Source organism: Indicator indicator (assembly GCF_027791375.1).
Source record: "Indicator indicator isolate 239-I01 chromosome Z unlocalized genomic scaffold, UM_Iind_1.1 iindZ_random_scaffold_45, whole genome shotgun sequence".
Classification (NCBI taxonomy): domain Eukaryota; kingdom Metazoa; phylum Chordata; class Aves; order Piciformes; family Indicatoridae; genus Indicator; species Indicator indicator.
Genome location: NW_026539138.1, coordinates 556,641 through 581,483, shown reverse-complemented (window position 1 = coordinate 581,483; position 24,843 = coordinate 556,641). Strand labels below are relative to the sequence as shown.

At 51.5% G+C, this 24,843-nt stretch overlaps 1 protein-coding gene across 1 annotated transcript; it reads left to right on the top strand.

Annotated features, from left to right (window-relative positions):
• Positions 1–2,229, top strand: CCL19 (C-C motif chemokine ligand 19). Its single transcript, XM_054398327.1, has 4 exons — positions 1–124; positions 1,141–1,264; positions 1,612–1,708; positions 2,209–2,229. The coding sequence occupies exons 1-4, from the start codon at positions 67–69 to the stop codon at positions 2,227–2,229; spliced, it is 300 nt and encodes a 99-aa protein (XP_054254302.1). The 5' UTR covers positions 1–66.
• The last annotated feature ends 22,614 nt before the right edge of the window (positions 2,230–24,843 follow it).

Below are 24,843 nucleotides of genomic sequence, written 5' to 3'. Positions count from 1 at the left end.
GAGCTCACCTCTTCTGTCCAGAGCACCATCACCTCCAGCCCATCTTCTGCCAGACTGAGCAGCAAAATGCAACAGCTGCATCTTCTCTGCCTCAGTGTCCTGGTGCTGGGACATGTCCTGGACGGTAAGAAAGAACCAGCCTCTCAGCCTGCTGCCTTGCTTGTGGAAGGGAGGGGATCCAGTTTCTTGCTCTCTTTTGCATTTACAGCAGACCTTTAGAAGAACCCATGTCTGGAGTTCTGTTGCAGCCCTCCTGTGTGTTCTGCTTGTAACCTGTCCCAGAAGGGACCCTGTCTTGCCCAAAGTCCAGGCAGGAGCTTTCAGGACACCAGAGCTGGTTGGTGCACTTGGGAAAGGCCATGGAACAATTCTGCCTCCCAGTGCCCTAATCCAGCCTCTGCATACTGGACTGGGATTGCCTTGGTCCCAGCACACCATTCATGAGGCTGCCTGGGGGCAAGTGGCAGGCTTGGGAGCAGCAGGGAAGGTGGTAGGGCAGAGCCCATATTTGAGGGGCTGTTGTTGTGGGACACAGGGTTTGACTGGTCACAGCTGTCTGGGTGGGTGACACCTGGTCCTCTGCTCTGCTTCAGGAAGATGGGCAGTCCAGATGCTTTGTGCTGCTGCACTGCACCTCATTGCCTTGATAAGCATTTGCCTGGAGGCTGAATGAGGTCTCCTACTCTTCAGTGACATGCAGACAGCAGTGTAGTGGTGCTGGTGATAAGGTAGCTACCAAACCTATGGCTACTTCAGCAAATAAAGCTGAAGTCATTCCCAGCCCATCAGGTTTGGTGTCAGTATAGAAGCATCCTGAAAGCAGGTAAAGACCTCCACCCTGCCTTGCTTGCTGCTGGTGCTGGCCATGGGGGTGTGGGAGGGATTCAGGAATGCAGAACTGTTGCTCTCTGCCAGTTTTTTGCTTCTCATCTTCTTTGCTGTCAGAAGGAGGCAAAGGGCTCCCGGTGCCAGATCATGGGAGCAATAATCCTTGTGCCTGTGTGTGAGGACACTGCTGGTGGGCACCATCCTGTCCCCTCCACTGGGGCAGCCCAACCCCTCCACCTGCACTCTTCGGGGAGGCTGGGTGAAGGCACAGGCGAACCAGAGGAGCACCCTCATGATGTGTTCCTTCCACAGTGCATGGTGGAAACAACATCCTTGACTGCTGCCTGCGGACCAGTGAGAAGCCCATCCCACGGAGAATAGTGCAGGATTATCAGCTCCAGCTGGTGAAGGATGGCTGTGACATCCCGGCTGTCGTGTAAGAGCCCCAAAGGGGGGATGGCTGAGGGCCCAACTCTGGCTGGTGGCAGGGAGGGAGACAGAGCAGGATAGAGGAGGAAAGCTGAGCTGGGTTGAGAGTGAGGGGATAGGGAAGGTTATGGAAGAGACCCTGGAAATCAGATGCTTGATCAGAGTAAGATCTCCCCACCCCCACCATGAAGGAAAACTTGGGACAAAAGTCAGGGAAGAAAGTAATCTTAGGGTAGACACAGAGCACGGCAGTGAAGATGGCAGCAGGTGAGATCTTGGGCTGTGGTGGAGCATCTCTGGTGTGTCCTGCTTAGCTCACCTTGGTGATGTTTTTTCCTCCCATGGGCCTGGCAGGTTCGTTACCACAAGGGGCAAGCGCCTCTGTGCCCCTGTTGAAGTGCCATGGGTGGTTCGCCTCCAAGAAAAGCTGGATGCCAACCCTGCCAGGAAGGTAAGAGCCATTCCTGTTCTCGGCTGAGAATGGGGGAAGTGCAGAAGTGGGTTTATGCACCACCAAACAGGCTTTTCCCGTTGTGACTGGTGTTCTGGGAAGAGCTGGGACGTGCTCTACTGAGATGTGGATACATTATCTTGGACTTCATCCCTCCTCCCTCCCCCTGGGAACAGTCTGGCTTCTCTGCAATCCCTCTTTCTCCCAAATAAACGCAGCCCTGGAGGTGCTGCCTACCTAGAGTCACCCTGGCCTGCCCCTGATGGGTGCCACTTCTGACTTCTGTTGTGCAAGCTTGGACTTCACAACTTAGACATCTCCATGGGGAGGGCTGGTAATGAGTTCGGTAGGTGGTTTGCAAGCCCTGTCAGATCTGTGCTTCACTAACATGTCTTTGCCAGGGCAGGTCACCCCTTGGTGACCTTGGTGGGGAAGGGACTCTGGGGAAGCTCTGTCTCCAAGGATCATACTCATTGCAACTGGGTTTTTCACTTCTGCAGGCCAAACGGCAGAGCCAGTAGGCTCCAAAGAAGCCCATGGCTGGCCCCAGCACCTGGAGTGGGACTGGCTTGCAGCTGTGAATCTGAAGCTATTGGAGCCAATCTGCTTCCACCTCCAGCCACAGGGCTGATCCTTCTTGGAGACTCATGCCAGTGTGGGGGAGGGGGGTTGGGCAGAACCCTTCCTACTCTCTTTTCTTTCTTCTGTCTCTGATGTGACCTAGCTACCTGTATCAGGCTGAGCTGGTGGCTGTTGGACCAGAGACTGCCACCTTTGGAGCCTAGAAGCTGGCTGATAAACTGTTCTGTGAGAAGAGGTTGGGCAGTCTCAGCCTTCCCTTCAGCTCAGCACTCGTTTGATCCCTTTGATTTCCATCATCATCTCCAAGTCTGAGTCCTTCTGCATCCCTGCTGCCATGTCTGGACAGTGTTGGGATGTAGATGTTCCTCTCTGGCCATACACTGCTCTGCTTCTTCACTGAGCACAGCCTAGATGTCTTCAGAAAGTGTGGGGCTGATGCAGGTCCCCTCTCACACCTTGACTGTCAGTGATAAAGCACCAACAGAGTAAGCAGCAACGCTGATCTCAGCCCCTACTCTCCTCAGGGAATTGCCCCCCTTCTTGGTCCCCCAGGTTACCACCAGGTTCAGATCCTGCCACCAGTCTCCTGCCTCAGCAGGGAAGCACAAGCAGTGTTCACATCACTCTCAGGTATTTGCTTCTGAATGTGTTTGATGTAAGTTGTGGGTGTCAGCTGCTTCTTCTCACTCTCTTGTATTGTGCTGTGATTGTGTTAAATAAAAACTTATGGCTAGTTGATTTGCCTCATGCTTGGGCACAAAGGCCAAGCTGGAGTGTGGGGCATGGGGCCAGCACTCCTTGTGATGCTGCAGTGGCAAGGTGGCTGCACTGGGGTGCAGAGAGAGGAAGGGGGCTTTCATAGGGGTGAAGGACACATTCTACAGCCTCTGGACTACAAGTGTCTCCTGTGAGTCTCCAAACACCATGGTGAAGTGGGTGTGCAGCTCTACACTGCTCTGCCAGGCTGCTGGTGCAGGTCTCCAGGGGGTTGTACTGCAGAGATGGGCTGAGAGGGACTTTGCCAGTATTGCACCGTCCAGCCCAAACTGCTTCAGTCACACCGGTGTAGCTGCTGGGCTGGAGAGCCTCAGCTCCCAGCTCCCATGGAGTGTGGGAGCTGCTGGAACAGCTGAAGGGACACTGAGGCACAAAATGGCCTCTTGGGTCTTCCAATTGCCCTGGTAGTTCAGTGGTTGCTAGCAGCCAGAGTGTGGCCCTGGTGAGACCACACCTGGAATACTGTGTCCAGTTTTGGGCTCCCCAGTTCAAGAAAGACAGAGAACTGCTGGAGAGAATCCAATGGAGAGCCACGAGGATGATTAAGGACTTGAGCATCTCCCCTATGAAGAGAGACTGAGATCCCTGGGGCTGTTTAGTCTGGAGAAGAGAAGACTGAGAGGGGATCTGATCAATGTGTATAAATATCTGAGGGGTGGGTGTCAGGAGGAGGGGGCCAGGCTCTTTTGGGTGGTTCACAGTGATGAGACAAGGAACAATGGGTTTGAACTTGAACATAGAAGATTTCACCTCAACATGAGGAGAAACTTCTTTACAGTGAGGGTGAGAGAGCACTGGAACAGGCTGCCCAGGGGGGTTGTGGAGTCTGCTTCTCTGGAGGCTTTCCAAACCCACCTGAATACATTCCTGTGTGGACTGCCCTAAGTGATCCTGCTCTGGCAGGGGGGTTGGACCTGATGATCTCTTGAGGTCCCTTCCTGCCTCTGATACACTGAGATACTGTGGAAAAGAGCTTTTAGGGCAATGGAGGCAGGTGAAGACACTTGGTCCTGGGTATATCCATGGGTAAAGCATAGAGGGCAGCCTACCAGCTCCTCCTATTCATCACTGATGGGAATCCCTGCTCACTTCTTCCCAGTTCTGGGGTCTTCTATGTCTATGCACTGGAACTATGACCCTGCTACTGTAAGGTGGCTTCCTGTTCCCATGGAAATTGTCCTTTTGCCTTGGACACACAATGCTTGAAGAAAGCTGCTCCACTCAGCTGAAGCATGGGTGAACATGCAGAGACTTGCATGGCTAACACCCAAGCCCCATGCTCTCCTCCCAGAGACCACAGTGTGAAAACTGGCTATCCACATCATTAAATTATTTACACAAACCCTGTCCCACTTCTGGTGAGAGCCAGCAAGCTCGGGCAGAGTCTGGGAGTGAAACAACCCAGGGACTGTTGCTGAAGGCTGGGGTGAAGTGGCTATCAGTGCCTCCAGTGGATGGCATTCGCAGTGGTGCGACAAGTGGGCTGTCAGTCAGGGCATGTTCAGGCACCTGATGGCTTTTGCTGAAACCTATTGAATATAATCTTAGCCCTGGCCCTTTTCTCTCCTCATCTGCTGACTCCCTTGATTGGTGCCTGGGTTTTCTTTTCCAGGTGTTCCCCGCTCTCGGAGTCCTCCCTGGGCTTGGGTGTCCTTTGGAGTGACTTTTTCAGAGCACCGTCTGTCCCAGCTCATTAACTGTAGTGACAGCCGCAGCAATACAATACTGAGGAGGAGGAGGAAGAGGAGGAAGGCTGGTATGGAAAGAGAGGCCAAGACAAACAATATGAGCAGGAAAGGAGGATAATTGTTGCTTGCCTGGGCAGAAGCCTTCCTGCTGCTCTCTCGGTGACCTGTGAGGGGCCATGGTTGAGAAGGGGGAGGATGCTTGGCCTGTGCTGAGCTGCTGCAGCTGATGTGGCTCCCTGTGCCTGGCAAGGGCTTCAGGAGCAGCTTGGTCTGGGGCTGATCAGATTCATCCTTGGCTGGAGGTCACTCTGACAGGGATCATGGGGTTCTGGCCCAGCTCCTTGGGAAAGTGAGGGAGAAGGGGCTTGCACTCACCTCTTATTGGAAGAAGGTTTATCTAATTCTGTCAGAGTTTGAGGGCTGGCTGGCTTGATCAATATGCCTGTAAGAGTGTGGCTGCAAAGCCCATGGCTTCTGTCTCTGTCTTCCTCAGAACAATACAGCCATTCACCATAGAAAGCCTGCCAGGTCCTGATCTTCTGTGGATCTCAAGCAGATGATGCTCCAGGTCATGGCTTTGGCAGCAGGCTGCCCTTAGCCACCCAGGACAGGAGGAGATGCTGTCCTGTGCCAGGGATGTGGTCCTGGCTGGCTGTTCCTCCTCTAGGCCTCCAGCAGCTGTCCCTACTCTAGAGCACAACTCTTGGAAATTTGTCAGAACCCATCAGGACTCAGTACTTCATAAACTGTGGAGTGAGTTTTTCTGCTACGAAATGACAATGACCTCTTCAGAGGGAAGCAACCACTTTCCTTAGAGAAAGCAGTTAGCCACTGCCATGTCAAAAACTTTGGGTCACAGTCAAGATCTAGTTTCAGTAAAAAATGTTCCTCATCCTGTCACTGGCTTCCCTCCTATCTTGCATGTGTTGCTTCTGGAGTGACTGGGGAGGAATTATGTGAGCAGCATTGCTGGGGATAAAAGATGTTCCTCCTCCTGCAGCCTTAACATGGCCTCTTCATGTTGCTCCTTAATGCAGAGGTGTCTACAGGAGGTATGAACATGCTCTGGGTACGTTTGCCAGTGCAAGGGGCAGTTGTCCCCCATGCTGGTGGTCTCCTTTGCCTGGTGTCAAGGCAAAGGCCTGCTCTCCATGGACACAACTCCTTTGGCATCAGTTCCAGACCCAGCTGGCAGGGTCGCAGGGTTTTGTGAGGAGATGGGACACATGAACAGTTGGGAAGGGTGGGAAGATAGGTAAGGAAAAGCCCTGCTTAGTCTAATCCCATTGTGCTGTTTGTGTTTGCATAAACAGTAACACATGTGAGTGATAGGGAAGATCCAGGCCTGGCATCCCACCTTCTCAGGCCTCTGCTTGCCCTCCCCTTTCATTCCCATCATGTCATCACTGGTGCTGCTTGTCTGGACTTTCTTCTGATTTTTTGTCCTATGGGAAGATGCCAGCACCCTTGGCCAGGTGGTGGGGCTCCAAGCAGTAGCTAGTGCCATCCCTGCACCCTTCTCCTGTAAATGAACTCTCCCTGGTAATATCACCCAGTCTGCACCTCTGTGGTCTGGTTCTTGGATCTCATCCCCAGGATCAGAGCACAGTTCCTGGCTCTGGTTCCTGGAGTCAAACTAAGCCCACAAGTTGTCTGACATGGTAGTCCTGTGCCCCTGCAGGGCTCAGCTCTGTGCTTTTACAAGTTGCAGGTACTACAACTCATTGCAGTGTAGGCTCAGCCATGAGTCAGGTGCACCCTTGCCCATATCCCAGGGCTCAAAGCACCCTTTGGAAAGGGAGGGGCCACCTATCCTCTCTGCCCTCAGTTGCACTCCTCTTTATGCACAGTAGCAGTAAAATCTGGACATTAAAGAGAAAACCATGAGGATAGGGAGACTCATGCTGCTGACAGATATCTCTGGAAAGTACCTTCCCCATTCCCCTCCTCATCCCTCCCTGAGAACAGGTAGGCAGAGACAGGAGGCTTAGTGCCATTTCTGGTGCTCTCCCCACCTCTCCCTCCTGTTTTCCTGCCTGGGTGTGCCTCTGGATGAGATCTCTGTTCCCTACGGTATGCCTCATGGCCAGGAGGCTGCAGAGGGAGTCTGACTTCCCTCCTTTTCTCAATTGCTCTGCAATCACAGCAACATGGCATGGCTGCACATCAAAACAGAGCTGGGTCTGCAGGAGACTGAGGCCAGGCCACCACCTGGTTTAGACTGCAGAGATCAGGCTGGAGGGAGCTAATGAAAATCTTGGAGTTCCCTTAGCTCTGGTTGGAACCAGATGGGAGGGATAATCATCAAGTGAGAACTAGGCAACGATAGCACCAAGAAAGAACTTCTTGGTGGAACTTCTATTTAATTTGGGAAATTGTTGTGCAGCCTGAGACCGGCTGGGATGCATTAAACACATAAGTATGAAAAATATTTCCTTGTCCATGGAGGAAAAGGAGAGCCAGAAGATTGTTAGCATTAACACAGTCTCAGAAGCTCTTCCTGTAATCTTTGTTTATCTCTGTCAAATGCAATCCTCTATCCCTGGGGTCTCCCTTTTGCTTTGTCAGCTTGGCCTCGTATTGCCTGATTTCCTTGGACCCTTTTTTCCCTGAGTGGTGACCCTTTACTTGAGTGGTGTTTGACCCTTTACCTGAGAGGTGTCTGTTCTGTGCTGGTGCAGAGGGAGTCTGCTTGGTTTGGGAGATGTACCCTCCGCAGCCTTTGGTCTGCCTCCTCTACAAACACATCTTACTCTTCTCCCCTTTCCCACAGAATTTGTTTCTTGCAGATGTTTTGGCTGGGAAAACCCCTCTTTTGCTGGGTGATGCACTGACAGTCCCCATAGTGCAAGTACACAACTGTGTTTACATGTACATTCCTTAATCTTGTTTGCATTTTCAAACCACAACTTTCTACTGTCTCTGGAGATACAGGAAAGCAGCATTTATTATCAGGAGTCTTGTAAGCTGCTGAAGTGGCCTCTGGTAAAGAAATCAAGTGATTTCCTTTTTTTCCTTGAAAGACCTGCACGGTGTGGTTTCCCACCTTTTATTTAGTTGATGAGGCTTTTGAAAAGGCACCAGGCAGTGTTTACAGTGATGGATGGCAGCCACTGTGTTGCAAAGAACAAAAGCAGAAGTGTCCTGGAGATGCCACAGCTGCTTCTCACAGTGCTTGGTTTCGTTTCTCAGCTATTGTGCAATGCCCTAGTACCCTCCTTTGCCCCTGCCAAGGACAGCAACCCCAGGGAATTCCCTGCAGTGCTGTGGATTTCACTGACTGCCTGAGGTGAGAGAAGGGCTGAAGTCCACTGTTGTTGCCAAAGGCTGTGCCTGTGCTGTGCAGTGGCTTTTTGCTGACCTATAGGACTCCTGTAATCCAGGAGGAAGAAGTTAGAGACCTGATGAACCACTTGGATCCCCACAAGTCTATGGGATCCATCCTAGGGTAATGATGGAACTGGCAGATGAGCTGGCCAAGCTGCTCTCCATCATTTATCAACAGTCCTGGCTCACTGGAGAGGTCCCAGATAGCTGGCCAGTGTGATCCCATCCACAGGAAGGGCCAGAAGGAGGAGCCAGGGAATTACAGACCTGTCAGCCTGACCTCAGTGCCAGGCAAGGTTATGGAGCAGGTCATCTTGGGTGCAATCACACAGCACCTGCAGGATGGCCCAGGGATCAGGCCTGGCCAGCATGGATTTAGGAGGGGCAGGTCCTGCCTGCCCAACCTGATCTCCTTCTATGACCAGGTGACTGCCTGGTGGGTGTGGGGCAGGCTGTGGATGTAGTCTACCCTGACTTCAGCAAGGCCTTTGACACCGTCCCCCATGGCAAACTCCTGGCCAAGCTGTCAGCCCGTGGCTTGGACAGGAGCACTCTGTGCTGGGTTAGGAACTGGCTGGAGGGCAGTGCCCAGAGAGTGGTGGTGAATGGTGCCACTGCCAGCTGGCAGCCTGTCACTAGTGGTGTCCCCCAGGGATCAGTGTTGGGCCCAATCCTATTCAGTATCTTTATTGATGATGTGGATGAGGGGATTGAGTCCTTATCAGCAAGTTTGTAGATGACACCAAGCTGGGGACAGGAGTTGATCTGTTAGAGGGTAGAAGGGCTCTGCAGAGGGACCTTGACAGGCTGGACAGGTGGGCAGAGTCCAGTGACATGAGATTCAACACATCTAAGTGCCAGGTTCTACACATTGGCCACAGTGCTACAGGCTGGGGACAGAGTGTCTGGAGAGCATCCAGGCAGAAAGGGACCTGGGGGTACTGGTGGACAGGAGGCTGAACATGAGCCAGCAGTGTGCCCAGGTGGCCAAGAAGGCCAATGGCATCCTGGCCTGCATCAGGAATAGTGTGGCCAGCAGGAGCAGGGAAGTCATTCTGCCCCTGGACTCAGCACTGGTCAGGCCACAGCTTGAGTCCTGTGTCCAGTTCTGGGCTCCTCAATTCAGGAGAGATGTTGAGATGCTGGAATGTGTCCAGAGAAGGGCAACAAAGCTGATGAGAGGTCTGGAGCACAAGCCCTGTGGGGAGTGACTGAGGGAGCTGGGGTTGTTTAGCCTGGTGAAGAGGAGGCTCAGGGGAGACCTTATTGCAGTCTACAGCTGCCTGAAGGGAGGTTGTAGGCAGGTGGGGGTTGATCTCTTCTCCCAGGCAAACAGTACCAGAACAAGAGGACACAGTCTCAAGCTGTGCCAAGGGAGGTTTAGCCTGGATGTTAGGAAGAAATTCTTCACAGAGAGATTGGCCATTGGAATGGGCTGCCCAGGGAGGTGGTGGAGTCACTATCCCTGGAAGTGTTTAAAATAAGACTGGATGAGGCACTTAGTGCCATGGTTTGGTTGATTAGATGGTGTTGGGTGATAGGTTGGACTGGATGATCTCAAAGTTCTTTTCCAACCTGCTTAATTCTGTGAATTCTGTGGCTCAGTTGGCTCGGGCAGGGCAGCAGGCACTTATTTCTGCCAGCAGTTTTGCCCTGTTTGCATTGTATCCCCCCCTCTCATAGAATTACAGAATCATCAAATGCTTTGGATTGGAAGGGACCTTCAAAAATGATCTAGTCCAGTCCCTCCTGCAGGGACATCTTCAACAAAACAGATCGCTCAGAGTCCTCTCCAACCTGACCTTGAAGATATCTAGGGATGAGATATCTACCACCTCTCTGGACAACCTGGGCCAGTGTCTCACCACTTGCTTCCTTTTATCTAGCCTAATTCTACCCTCTTTTAGTTTAAAACCATTATTCCTGTCACAACTGGGTCTACTATAAACATGGCCTGTACCCATGTTTCTTATAGGCCCCCTGTATGAATGGCTGCAATGAGGTCTACTCAAAGCCTTCTCTTCTCTAGGCTGAACAACCTCAACTCTCTCAGCCTTCCTTCATTATAGAGGTTATAATGGCCCTCTTCTGAACCAGCTTCAACAGGTCCATGTCTTTTCTGTGCTGAGGACCCCAGAGCTGAGGTCCAGGGTGGAGTATCTGCTCTGATGATAATTATATGTACATTTAAATACCTGTACCTTCCTCATCTGTGTTACTTTTGCTGCAGCCTAGAATACCTCAGCACAGGTATGGGCAGCAGTAGGAACTTTGCAGCATGACAGGGGATGGTGTGAGGGAAGATCTCTCTGCCTTGGCCTGGTTTCAAGCTAAACTGCTCACTAGCCTTGCTGCTAGCAGATCCAGTGCAGCTGCCTTGTTGCAAAAATTAGCTTCTCCGTACATACTCGTGTGCAGTAGAAGCAGTGTTTAAAACTTACTGCAGGCTAAAGCAAAAAGTCACTACAAGGAGCCATCTGTGAGTCAGCTTCACACTAAGAGGTGCTCAGATCTCCAGCATGGCAGCTGGGACAGTGGTACTAAGAGAAATGGAGACCACGTTATGGCTGCTGGGATGAAGACAAGTGTCCTGTGACTTCCTGCCACTGCATCCAGGTGCTGTTCCCCTCCGTTCTGGAAAGCACAACTGGTTTAGTTTATCATAGAATCAGTCAGGGTTGGAAGGGTTCAGTGATGATTTTGAGCATCACTCATGAGTGCTCCTGTAGTGCAGGAGTTATTTAATTCAGTCTTGGTGTGAGAGGTTCTGGGAAGACATGCACTCTGTTGGGAGGGTTGTGGAGTTTAGCAGGGAGTTTGGTTAGAGGTCTGGATGACCTAACTTCCAAGCACAGGCTGAAGGAGCTTGGGCTTATCCTGATTCCAGGAATTGGTAAAATGTTCTCCAAGTGCACAGAGGGAAACTGTTAAAAGAAAGTAAAAAAAAAAAAAAAATACTCCATGAGTTTACTTCTGCTAGGTCAAGAAACCATTATGATCCCTGGGTTCAGGCTTTAAGGGGGGAATTCCACTGAGCAGGAAGAGCCAGCTGAAGAAAGAAATGCTGCATCTCCATTGCTGGGAACTTCTACAGATAGGCTAGTCCCTGCTGAAAAGCTCTGTCTCAGTACAGGATAAAGTAGATGACCTTGGGCAGTCCTTCCTAATCCTTCTTTCCCCCTGTTATTCTGGCATACCAGGTTCCTAGTTAACAGGGTGGGCTTCCTCTGCCTCATGCTATTCCTCTGAGTGCTTTATGAAGCCATGGGGACCATGACCTTGATAACCTCTCTAGAAGGTAGAGGTGAGAGGGTAAAGTCATACTCTGAAGTTCCCACTCTCTTCTTGTGTACTTGATGAGAGTTTGCCGATGGCTGCCAAAAACCCCACTCCTTGGATGCAAATCCAGGAATTGGTCTACTGACCATGTGATGAAGGTGCCTTGGGATCATGTGGAGAGCTTGGCAAACTGGGCTGAAGGAAGTAGATCTTGTGAGGCATCTATGAACTCTCTTTGAAGTGGAGCAGGCTGTGCAAATGCTAACAGCAGTGCAAACCATCAGCAGTGAAAAACAGCTTCCTTGCTGTCACCATCCGGGCCACGTGCTAGCATGCTCCTGGCAAGGGCCTTGGCAGCTGTGGCTCTGTTTCACGAGCATAATTTGAGTTTGGCTTTGAGGAAAACAAGAAAGCAGTCAAAGAGAGAAAACAAAAGAGCTCTTTAGGGCAAATGTGAAGCCAAAGGGTTTAGCATCAAATGCCTTTTGAATGCAGCTGTGGAGCCTTGCTCTGATAAAAGGCTGGTTTGAAGACGGAGAGCTAGGTGGCAGGACACGCTGTTCCCATCTGGCCAAATGCTTCCTGCACCACACGTCCTTCCAGGGATGGGTCCCCACAGGGCTGCTGTGGTGCTGCATGCTCCAGTGGGGTGGCTGGGTCTGTTACTGGGATCGTGATGCTCAGCCCAGGCTAGAAGCAAGGGCAGGGCTGAGGGTATCATGGAGACGAAGGAGCTTTTCAGGGGTCCTTTCTTTCTCTGGACAACTCAGAGATCTGGAGAGAAATCAAATGGTACTTTATCACCCTTGTGAGGTTTTAAGGGTTTTTGAGTAGAAGGCCATGAAAGTTTTGCTGCCCTGCTGGGTAGTACCAAATAAAGGCTGTGGGTTTGTGTTGGTGCAAGGTCTGAAGCATCTGAGTCAAGGGAGTTTTAACCAAAGCAGGCCCTAAAGAGTTTGTCTCAGCGCTTTAAGAGAACGAGGAAAGGCTTGAGTAGAAAACATCTGGAACAAGATCAAACACCAGACACACTCCTAAACAAAGAAGATACATGGCCTTGGAGGAGAAAACAGACATGTAAAAGGAGATGGAGGGGGCCAACAACAGGCTGAGTTTCTCTGGATCTCATTTGTCTTCCTTGTGCTGCAGCAGTCTAAAGTAAATGCTGGGGGGCTGTGTGTGCCAGAACACACTGAAGCCCTTCATCATGTGCTGGCAGACAGGACAAGTCCATGATGAGCAGAAGCTTCCAGCTATCCAGGGGAGTTCTGTCTTGTTTGCACCATCAGTTTTGAGGCTGCAGTCTTTCTCATACGGCACACAGGCAAGTGTAGGGAGAGAACAACTTCTTTCAGCAGGGCATTAACCCCTGCAAATGTGACCCTGGGGTGATTTTCTACAAGGGCTCTGGTTAGGCTTCAGGAAGGTCATTGCACTTTCTGCTTCCTACCCTTCAGGTCAATCTGGGTAGGAGTGCTTCCTGGTCCAGACCTCTCCCCTCACAGAGCACTTAGTCAAGCCTTCTGGGTCAGTACTTTCCAGTCTGAACAGTCCCAATCTGCTAAGCATTGCTGCTTCTCTTCCAGAAGCTGCTCTCCTGTTTCAGATTCTGTGTGTGAAGAGAGGGTAGGTACTTCTGTAGTGATTTGATATGGATCTATTACAAAGGGCTTTCTCTGACAGCCAAGAGATTGAGTCTCGGTATACCTCTGGTGTCTGAAACTCCATGCCACACTTGTGTGAGCCATCAGAGGCAGCATGGAAAAAGAGTTGAACATAGAAGTTCCCAAGCTAGCCTTTTTCTCAGCTGCTTGCAAATGGAGTTGAAGCCGGCCATGGTGGATAGGTATCTGAGAATTCCCCATGGAGCAGAGGCTTCTGCACTGTCCCAGAAACAGCTTCTTCCTTCCCAGCCTTGCTGTCCAAAGATTTCCAAGCAAAGGATGACCAGGACCAGGAAAACGTCATTAAAGAGAGTAAAGCTTGAATCTGTGGGGAGCTGCCAAGAGTGCAAAGGCAACAGAAGGTGGGGAGCTGTGAAAATCTCTGAAACAAATAAGATGTGCTAGGCTGGTATTCCTGCCAGGGTACAGCAACAAAGAGTGGAAAGTCCCTGGCTGGGTCTTCTGTGCCTGATAAGGCAGGCTGGGTCCATGCCCTGCCACAGTGATGGGCAAGTCTGTCTTGTGTGGGTGCATATGCATGAAACCTGATGGAACTCCTTCACTAGTTACTCCTGGGTGCTGGGAGGGGGTGGCAGGGAAGGACTCTGGTTTACTCTGTTTCTTATGCTTTTTCTTATGTATCTAGCAGTGGTCTTGGCTGGAGAGAGAGATAAAGTGATACAACCTCTGTCCTGAGCCAGCACTGCTGTTGTCTCCTCTGCCCTTTGCACTGCTGAATTTCACCTGGTATCTGTGACACCCATCACCAGAGAGCATCAGTAACTGGCTCTCATAACCTGTCCCACAGGTGGCTTGCTGTTGGACCCAGCTCTGAAGCTACTGCCCTTTCCAAGCACCCCACCCCTCATGGGTGTATAGTAAGGTGTATGGGCTGGGATGAGGTGTACAAGCAGAGGCTCTTCCTTGCTCTTCACACCCAGGACATCTTCACCTACGCAGAGTCTCTCACATCCCGAGAAAGTGGCTTGCAGATGAAAGAGCTGTGATCATTGTCCAGGAGTGAGTGTGCTGGTCCTTTGACCCTTATCCTGCTGCAACAAGAGCTCTCCTGCCTCTCTCCCCTGCCCTAGCAGTGCTTAACCATGTGTCCCCACCCCCCTGAGAAATCCTGGCCAGCACTAAAAAGGCAGCCACCTACCTGGCAAACTCCAAGTCCAGCTGTCACACAGAGCTGTTCCTGGCTGTGCGTGTGTGACAGCACACCCCAAAGACCCAAATTAGTGGCAGCAGAGAAATGCATGCTGGAGAGGGCTTTGCCCAAGGGTAAGAGTCATGGTTTCCATGTGGTTTGGACAGGCACATGTGGCTGGCATGTCTCTGAAGCCAGACTGCTGATGCTCCTTGCAACATGCAGGAAACCCAAGTCATGGTGCTGACTGCTGGCACTGCTTCAGCACTCTGTTTCCCTCTCTACTATCCTAAAATCCCAGGAGAAGATTGCCATGATCCTCCAGGCCATAGAAGCCCTGATTTGGTCACACAATTCTTGTCTTTGTTGGAGACACTGTCTCAGGGACTCTGTGATGGTCTGCTGGGATGGGTCTGCAAGGCTTGCTCTCTGCAGCTTTCTTCTCACATAAAAAAGGCAAAGAAGAAAGCATCTCCCAAACCACCATCAGCACCAGTGGTGGTTGCAGGGAGGTAGAGGGAGCTGAGCTCCACATGTCCTGCTGCCCATAGTAAAAGAGCTTGCACAGCACAGAGCAATCATGGGAAGAACCCAAAATCTTCATCCTACTACATCCATCCTAGCAGGTCTCTGCTACTCTCGTTTAACCTCACACGCCAGTAGATGTAAACCTGCATCTGTTCAGAACTGGGGTCACATTAGTGCTCTACATTCCCTAGTGCCATTCCCTGGATTTATGCTTGCTGACACCCTGCAAGTACACATCACCTCGGAGTGCTTGACTGGTTGTCTCCAGGTTGTAGAGGGCCCATTGTACCCCTGTGAAAACACTGAAAGTCACCAGGTTTAGAGTCAGGGATGGGGCAAGCCTGTCCTGCTGCAGGTGCATGTCAGTGAATACTTCCCAGCTAATCAAGGGTGTTTTCCAGTGAGCTCTGGGCCATGCACAGCTGATGTCTCACACCAGAGCTGTTTATCTCCACAGTGTAAAATGATTAGCAGCAGTAGATTAAAGGGATTTTAATATCGTTATTGGATACAAGATACACAAGCTCAGCCTGGTAATGGTTTTCAAAGAAAAAGTGATGGTAAATGTAAGTGTTGAAGGGAGAACTTGGGACTTTATCCTCTTCTCTATGATCTGCTCCAATTTGAAGATCACGCAGCCCAGGCTGAATTTGCATAAGCACTCACAGTAGTATGATGCAGGTTCGTATCCTTGAAGGGGCACTTGCAATCCCCAGGTCTTGGTCTCACCCACTCTCTTATTTTGTTGGCAGTGCTAATTTGTCCTTTGCTGCTGATGGATTTTGCAGCATGAGAGGTACTCATTTGCTCTGTGTCCTGCCTGCTGGCATAACCAGTGAGCAGAGAAGCAATGGGGATTTCACTGTCTCCTTGCTGCTCTCAGCGAAGCTGAGGAGCACAGCAGAGATGTGTGACATCCAAAGTCCAGATCCTAAAAACACAGAGAGCTTGGTGATCCCTTGCTGTGTGACAGGAGATAAACTTAATGTCTGTCTGGGCAGCACCCCTCTCTTGTACCTTGTGGGGTTCCTGTTGCTTTTGTGGAATAATCTTTTTTAGATTTTTCTGATTTTCCAGATCTCAGCTGTGCTTTGAGGTAGGTTGTGGGGATTCTCACACTGTCCTCAGCGTACACACTGGTGGCCACCAGGGGCTTTGCTGGAGGCTATGCAAAGGGAACTTGCACTTCCCTTTCCAGCAGGTGCCTCTGCAAAGGCAGAAGATCTTTTCTGTGGTCTGTTTGTTTGTTTTTCCTTTTTTTTCCCTCTTTTTAAATCTTTTTTTCCAAGAAGGCTGCTTTCTCTAGGAAATGAGAGCATGACCCTTCCTCTGGGCTCCAGACCCTGGTCAACCCTTAAGTTACTGGGTTCTGGCCTTGCAGAGCAGGCAGCTCTGAGATGAAGTGGTCTGTAGATCACCTGTCAGGTCTTCACCATGGATGCTCAAGCCACAGCTGTGTTTAAAGGATCATGATGCAAGAAAAAGGTTATTGACTGCAAAACTCGGGCCTGGAGCACAACCACTGTGTTTATGTCCCCTGCAGAGGGACCTGGACAGGCTCAGTGGGTGGGCAGAGGCCAAGGGGATGAGATTTAAGAAGGCTAAGTGCAGGGTTCTACACATTGGCCACAACAACCGCATGGAGCACTACAGGCTAGGGACAGAGTGGCTGGAGAGCAGCCAGGCAGAAAGGGACCTGGGGGTGCTGGTTGATAGTAGGCTGAACATGAGCCAGCAGTGTGCCCAGGTGGCCAAGAAGGCCAATGGCATCCTGGCCTGTATCAGGAATAGTGTAGCCAGCAGGACAAGGGAGGTTATTCTTCCCCTGTACTCAGCACTGGTCAGGCCACACCTTGAGTACTGTGTCCAGTTCTGGGCTCCTCAATGCAAGAGAGATGTTGAGGTACTGGAACGTGTCCAGAGAAGGGCAACAAAGCTGGTGAGGGGCCTGGAACACAAACCCTATGAGGAGAGGCTGAGGGAGCTGGGGGTGTTTAGGCTGGAGAAGAGGAGGCTCAGGGGTGACCTCATTGCTGTCTACAACTACCTGAGTGGGAGGGGAGGTTGTAGGCAGGAGGGGGTTGGTCTCTTCTCCCAGGCAACCAGCAGCAGAACAAGAGGACACAAGTTTCAAGCTGCACCAGGGGAGGTTCAGGCTGGATATTAGGAGGAAGTTCTTCACAGAGAGGGTGATTGCCCATTGGAATGGGCTGCCCAGGGAGGTGGTGGAGCACTTAGTGCCATGGTCTAGTTGATTGCTTAGGGCTGGGTGATTGGTTGGACTGGATGATCTTGGAGGTCTCTTCCAACCTGGTTGATTCTATGATTCTATGTGAGAGGAAAGAGCAAACAGCTAAAATCCTGCAGGAAGCTCAGCCTGCAAAACTGTGGCAGGATCTGAGCCACCACCAACACTCACTCCTTTGTCTTTTCTCCACTCTGAGCATCAGTCTCTGCTGGGTCCCCTCCAGTCAGGACACAGCAGGCTGCCATCCTAGAATGGTGGCATGCAAATTGCACTGTGTTTACCCTCCCAGTGTGCTTCTCAACTCAGCAGTTCTCTTTAGCCATGCTACAGACAATCCAAATGTCTCTATTGTCCCAGTTCCCCTGAAGTCACAGCAGTTCCCTCTGAAGTCATAGCAGTGCCCACTGCAGATCATCAGGGTTGGCACCGATGTGCCCCTGACACAGATGTGCCCCTTGTGCTGGAACCCCCTCAGCATAGCTCCTGGCAAGTGTTGACCCAGGTCAGCCAGTCTGGGCAGCTGACTCTGAGGGCATGCATCATTCCCAACAAGCAGCTGGGGTGCAGACAATGAGGGTGAAGAATTTAATAGGATAGAAGTTGCCTGTCCCATACCTGTGGGCCAAGGCCAGAAAGCAGTCTCCAGCAGAGCTAATTTCCTAGCACAGATGTAGCTGCAGGGTCCCTGCACTTCTTTGTGCAGTCCAGGATGTTGGTTTCTGCGCAATCACAAAATCTTAGAATCATAGAATAACTGAGGTTGGAAAAGACCTGCAAGATCATCAGATCCGACTGTTAACCTGATACTGCCAAGTCCATCACTAAACTATGTCCCTAAGCATAATACCTACATATATTTTAAACACTTCCAGGGATGGTGATTTCGCCACTTCCCTGGGAAGTCTGTTTCAATACTTGTCCACTATTCAAGTGAAGATTTTTTTCCTAATATCCAATCTAAACCTCCCTTTCTTTTGGGTAGTTGTAGAGTGTGATAAATTCTTCCCTCAGCCTCCTGTTCTCCAGACCAAACAATCCCAGTTCCCTCATTTGCTCTTGCACTGCTGCTTTGCTGCCAATAGAGGCTGTGAGTTTGTCAAAAGGATGAGGAAACCTCAAGCCACAGAGATGCACCAGAGCCGAGGTCATCCAGTTGTCATTGCTTCTGCCCTGGTCCTGTGTTTCCAGGCACCAGCACATGGCAACACCAGGGCTGGCGGAGAGCCCAGCTATGCTGGGGAGAGCCAGAAGAGTTTTCTACCTGCTCATGGTACAAGTGGTTGTCATGATGGGTCAGTGGCTTGTTGTTCTATGCCATATGCTGCAGACTGGCTCTCGACAGCTCTCTCAGTTTCTGTTCCTCAGTTACCCTCTTCCTTTCATTTTTCACATTTCTATCTTTGGCTATAAACAGCCCCAAGAGGGACTTCCCAGCCCTCATGGAGGAAGACACAATAATTCCTGAAGGAAGTGACCTGGATGCCTGAAGGCAGGCAGTTGTAAATGATAACAAATAATGACCCTGGGGAGGAGGTATTGCAGGCAGCAAGGGCAGAGGATGCTTCCAGAAGCAGGGCTTCCAGGGGCTTTTTGGCAGACATAGAGCTGCTGCCGTTAGCTCTTTAGTGCTCTGGAGGGGACTGTCATTAGGTACCCAGCTGTTAGGACTCTCCTATCCCCCTCTCCCGGCTGCTGAGATCTGCAACCTCTGGTTTGCCACAAAAGCAAGCAGCATGCTGTTGCATGGTCATGAGTCCCATTGTGTGTGTGTGTGTGTGTGTGTGTGTGGGAACTCCAAGAAGTGCTTTAAGTGGGATAAGAATGAGACTTCTCATTCTGGAGCTCTATGACAGTGCCAGCTGCCATCCTTTCTAGCCACCCAGAGGTATTGGTTTCAGAAACAAAATCTTCCTCCTAAGAGAATGTCTTCTTCCCCAGGTGAAGCTATCTAGATAATGGTCTGGGAAGTCTGCAGGAAGATCTTTATTCAGCATCTTTAGCCTTGGCTGGTCTTGGGAGCTGCTGACCCCACAGCAGCTGGGGTTACAGCCTTTCACAGACCCTCTCCATCATGAGGGAAGGATACAGATAAGCTGGCACACTTCTATCTCAACATTGTCTGTTTGGCTTGGTTTGTCCATATTTCCCTTCCACAGTTAGCTCCCTCATTAGCTATGACACATCATGTTTAACCACACAACGATACTGACAATACCAGAGGCAGCAGCAAATGCTCAGAGAACTTCTGTACAAGGTTAATACAGAGACCAGTGAAAAAATTGACCCTGAATTCAAATGAATGTATGCAAGCCTGGCAGAAGACAAGTGTAGTGTGCAAATCCTTCACCCCTGCCTTCTTTATTCATACCCAGCACAACGGCTTACCCATGGATCTGGGGGATTGCAAGAAGAAATGACTTCCTGTTTGGCTTTAAAACCACTGAGTAACTAACGCCCAGAAAAGCTTCTGGGCTTCACTTTGTGGCTGTGGAAGTTAAAGGTGCTACCCAAGATCAACTAAATACTTCTCCTGCATGTCTGGAACATTCAGCCCCACCAGCAGAAGGCAAGAGACAGGTCTTCCAGGACCAGGGAGTAATCAGGCAGGTGTGAGGGGAAAACAATTTAAGAAATTACTGAAAAAACAGGATGAGGAGGACGTCAGCTGCCCCTGCTGCCCCCAGCCCCGTTCCTGAGCACCATCAGGCCCTTTGCCCCTCACAGTCTTTGCCCTGAGGTAAGGCTTTCTCAGCCTCCAAGAAGAGGCACGTAATTCCTCAGAAAGCTGTTTTAAAGACAATGTTTGCCATCTAGTGGGAAAATGAAGTCATGGCATCCCGCCTGCCTGTAGAAGGATGGGGCTTGCGGTTGTTTTGGCAGGAGTTAGGGGCCACGCTCCTCCTGGTCCATAGCTGGGCAGTAGCTCCCAGTCCTAGCAGGGAGCTCCAAGGAAGAGGGAAACTGGGAAAGGTGGTGCTGGTTCAGCTTCATGCAGGTAGCTCACCGGGCTCTCTGCAGACAGCCACGGATGGCTGCTTGAGTGTGGATTCCCAGAACCTGGAGTGATCACTGGCAGAGCTGCTGCCCAGCATAAGGGGGGAGCTGAAAAAAGTCCTCTGGTGTAGAAGAAAAAAGTACCATGTATTGGAAAAATGCTGCCTTCAAAGACAGCATATTTCTGGTAATCATCTATCTCCCAGGGCAGCATTCTCCTGGGGACCAGTGCCAGTGCTCCTGGGGTTCTATCAGCATTCTACAGGAGATCCGAGGTGTTGACGCAGACCTGGCACTTCTAGTGCCTTACCATCTCCAGTTCTGCTAGCACAGAGGTGACTATGCCAGCATCCAGCATGTGCGTGGAAGCTCAGCTACTGTCACATCTGAGGGTCTTTTCCAACCTGAATGTTTCTATGACCTGGCAACATGAAGCAAAGGCTGGAGGATGCTTCTATGCTGGAAGTGCTCCATGTGTTGTGACACTCTAAAGCCACAGGAGACTCCCAGAGTCACATTTAACTCTGGCCTATCATTCGCAGGATGCAGAGAGAGGTCCTGCTCTACAGGAATGTTGGCATGCCCAGTGCCTGCTCCATGCAATCCTGGAAACCCAGGGAGTATTGGAGTCCCCCACTTGGTCAGGGAGGTCCTGCTGGGAGCTAGACCATACTGTCCACAACCTCTCTGGTCTGCCTCTGCAGATGAAGTGGCAGTGGATGCAGCATGCATCGATGGGAGAAGATCACGCAGGCATGCTCCCTGATCTTCTCCAGGGAAGCTCCCAAAACATGTCCTGATCCATCTCTGTCACCACAGCTCTGGAGGCAGATGGAGATGATGGGGTTTCTGCTACAGGGAAGTGAGGAGATGATCTCCTCTGAGCAAGTGACAAACCAGCATTGAGGAGATACGTTCCTCGCACTGCACAGCAGAAGAGATGGATGCATGGAGAACATGCAGTGTGCACTGCTATGAAAAGTGTTATGACTGCCTGTGTCCCCCAGTGCCAGCACACTTCATGACAGGCATGTGGAATTCTGGGAACTCTTGCTTGTACAACAGGACTGTTGTACAAGTGGGCAGAGAAGTCCTGGCCTTGGTGAGCTCATCAAAAGATGTTCTGCTGCTTCAAGAAGGGAGCAGCCGTTTCCTGAAAGCACCATGAGCAGCAGTGCTTGGGTACAGCTAAGCTACTGGCTTTAGCCTCCCAGCATCTCTGCAGCCATGTGCTTGGTGTTTCCCAGCTGTGAAAGACTAGTAGTACCCCTGAGGCAGGGAAGGGGCCAGCCTCACCAAGCAAAGAAACAGCCCTATCCTGCACGGAGAAGCCTACAATGGGGCAGCAAGAACAGCTGTCCCAGGCCTCTCTCTTCTCCACATCTGTTTGGGTGCCAGCACACCTGGCCTGGCCAGTGAGTGTTCCCCCTTCTTTCTTTCAAGAAGCAGCAGATTATGAGCAAGGAGATTGAAGGCCTGTGGCAGCTAGAAAGGGAGGTAGATGAAGAAGGGGAAGCATGGATGATCTCAGGGATCTCCAGTGGGCTGGACACTTGGACCCTTTAGCAAGATCCCATATGCAGGTGAGACGAAAGCTACGGCCAGGCTGAATGCTTAGCACTGGGCTTTTAAAGCACTTGTGTTTGGGTTTGCTGTGCCCCCAGGGCAGGATCCCTGCTGCTCCTCCTCTCCCAGTGTCCAGTGTGAGAGGGAAGCAGCTCCTGAGGGTGATGTCATGCCTCTGGAGATGCACCAAGCCCTTCCATGACACTCTTAGGATCTGCACTGGTAACAATCCAGCCTCCATATTCTCAGATCAGCTGTGATGCCACTTCCATGGGGACTGGGTTCACAGGTCACACTTGGGACTTGTTCCCAAATATTGTCCTTGCTTTGCCCAGCCTTACACACTTATCCTCCTGGCCATCTTCACAAGTCAGCCTCTGCCCAATGTGCATTTCTGATGCTTAGGGTGGCATTAGGGTGTCCAAACTATGCCTACCTATCCATACACACACACACACACATATCCATCTCTTCCTTCTTCTTTCAACCCATCCATGCATCCATCTACACATCTGCATGGCTCTTCTTCCCTCAATCCCTGCATCCTTTCCCCCATGTGGAACCACTGACTGTGTATGTACCCTTTCCTTTCTCCTCTGCCTCATGATATACACGTTTCACACCCCTATTGCTTCCATGATCTTTTACTTCTTTCATTGGCTCAGGACATGGCAGAAAACGAAAGAGAAGGAGCCATGAGAAGCTGAGATTGTTTTGCTTCACAGTCCAGCACAACACGCCTCCTCCCCTATAAAAAGTGAGCTGATCCTGGCAATGAGGCAGGGAGAGGAGGCCAGGCATGAAAGCCAGCCCAGTTATTTGGCAGGGTTGGTGGCAGTCAAGCAGCCCAGGCACTGCAGCACAACTGTACACACCCATGCCCTGCTGCAAAGGCTTTTGCCCAAGATATTCTTTCCCAAACAAGCCCTGCATACAGCTGGGTGCTTGGTGCATCTCAGTCCCTCTCTGAGAGATGCTCTAGATTGGGCCACCCTCTGCTGCATTGAGATATGGATGTTTTTGCACCTTGGTGCTGGAGACTTTCCCTGCTGTGTAGTTTTGTAACCCCAGTAGGAACCAGGCTATGTTCTCCTGCACTCTTCTCCTGCTGGGCTTGGGTTGATTCTTGCCTCATGCCAGGGAGTTGGACCCATCCCTGCTCCTCGTGGATGCAGCACACAGACTGCTTTGACCTGGCAGAGCCTCAGCATCCCCAGTCCTGGCTTGTACCAGCTCCCCCAGTGATCCTGGCACAGCACCCACCATGGGTAGGTGGGATACAGCCGCAAGGCAACTTTGGAAGTGCCTCTGTCTACTCAGGGTAGGGTGTGCCCAGGCAGGGCTTCAGCCTGCAGCAGGAAGCCTCCTGCTCACTCAGCAACTGCGCAAGCCATGAAGAGCCTGAGCCTAGAGGAAGTGGGACAGGGAGGTGCTGGCACTGGGACTGCTCTCATGGTCCCTTCCTGTTTTTCTTCTCCACAGCTTGAAGGCAAAGTTGACATTGGCATCTGAAGCCCACTTTTTAATCCCAGACTGCTGTTCACCCCAGCCCTCCCCTTGCATCTTCACCAGTCCAGATAAAGCCCTGTTCACCCACATCCAACACTAGGGCATCCTCCCCCCTGGGCATCTGGGAGTTTAGCACCCAGCACCAAGCATCTTTACTCCCCCAAGCATCGAACCTGCTGCTTCCTTGGTGTCCCTGTTGCCCATGTGTCACATTTATGGTGTGCTGGGGCAGGGAACTGGGCCATGAGGCATCCCAGCAGCTTGGCAGTGTGGGCAGGCAGGACTTTGTGGTGGCATGACAACCTCTCATCTGCTCTTGGTATCTTCAGTTGCCAAGTGGGTGGCAGGTCTCACCTCTTAAGCTTCCATTAGAGAGGAAAGGGATCACCCTCGAGAACCAGGGACAGCAAGATGCAGAACCAGATGTGCACCTCCTGCCCTCAAGTTGCCTTGCTCACCAGAAATGAGTATTGACACCACAGAGTCAGACAAGCCTCAGCTAAGGGGACACAGCACAGCTATCAGTCCTGTGCCTGTCACTTCTCATCTACCCACCTGAGTTTGCCTGCACAATGCAGGCACACATGCCATTGTGCATGTGCAAGGCTCTAGTAGTCTATGATCCCCCAAGCCAGAAGCCACACATGCCTGGACTTTCTAGAGTTTATAAGCAGGCAGCATATGAGGGCCAGAGCCATCAGCTCACACTCTCTTCCACTTTCTGGCCATTGCACTCCTGTATCTTGAGCAGGTGTCAGCTTCTAAACCAGCACCAAATGCAGGGAAACCATGCAGCTCAGTTTGCCAACACAGGGAGCACTGCTATGGGGTAGATGTCACCCATGTTCAACAGTATCCTACGCACAGCCACACTCCTGAGCCCCTCCACAGTGGTAGAGGCCTGGAACCTGGTGGTGATAAGGGCAGTTTTCCAAGTGGAAAGTGCCATGCTGGGGACTGATGGGAGACAAGAGTGACTCTGACACATACAGAGAGGGTACTGGCTGGGTTGGATGCTGGAGACCAGAGTCCAGCAGGTGTGGCACTGGGACATAGCTGGAGCTGTCAAATTCTAGGATGCATCTGGGAAAGAGGATGTGGCTCTTGGGCCCAAAAGCCAAGGCAGGATCTGGCCCCATATACCTCCCCAGTTTGGTGACCTGCCTTGCTCCTTGGAGAGCCTTGCTCTAGGGAACTTCTCACTGGGCCTGTCCCCAGCCCAGTGTAGATGCTATTCCAGCAGCACATTTTAGGTAGAGAGCTGACCCCCATCTCCCCCATCCAGGGTGAGTATGCTCCGCAGGTGCAGCAAGGGGCTGGGATCCCCTAAAGTCAAGCATCAGCACGGGCAGCTCCCACGTCCCTGCACAGGAGGTAGGAGTGCAGGGGAACCTAGCGAGAGCCATTGCAGAAGCCACGCCCTGCTCCCTTCCAACCCAATTTCCACAAGGACCCTTTTGTGAGGTCCTCCACTCCAGGCTCTGAGGTTCAAGGGCAGCCCTGGGGCTCAGCCAGGAGTGATACGTCTCACTGATGTGGAAAGCACAGGGGCCCAGCCCTTGCTGGCTCTGCTCCCTGCGCCACTGCTGCCTGAATTTCCACCCAGCCCCATCTGGATCTTGTTGGGCTGCTGGCTCGAAGAGCTGGGGTTGGGAGGTGCCAACACATGGAAGTCATTAGAGGGGCTGGGTCGAGGGGGCCGCATGCTGAGCAAAAGGGGCTGTGCAGAGGGTCCTGCCCCTGCTCCTGGGCTGGTGACTGCAGGGGAGAAGTCCCAGGCAGCTGCCTGAATCCTCTCTTCCAGCACTGAGCAAATGATGGCC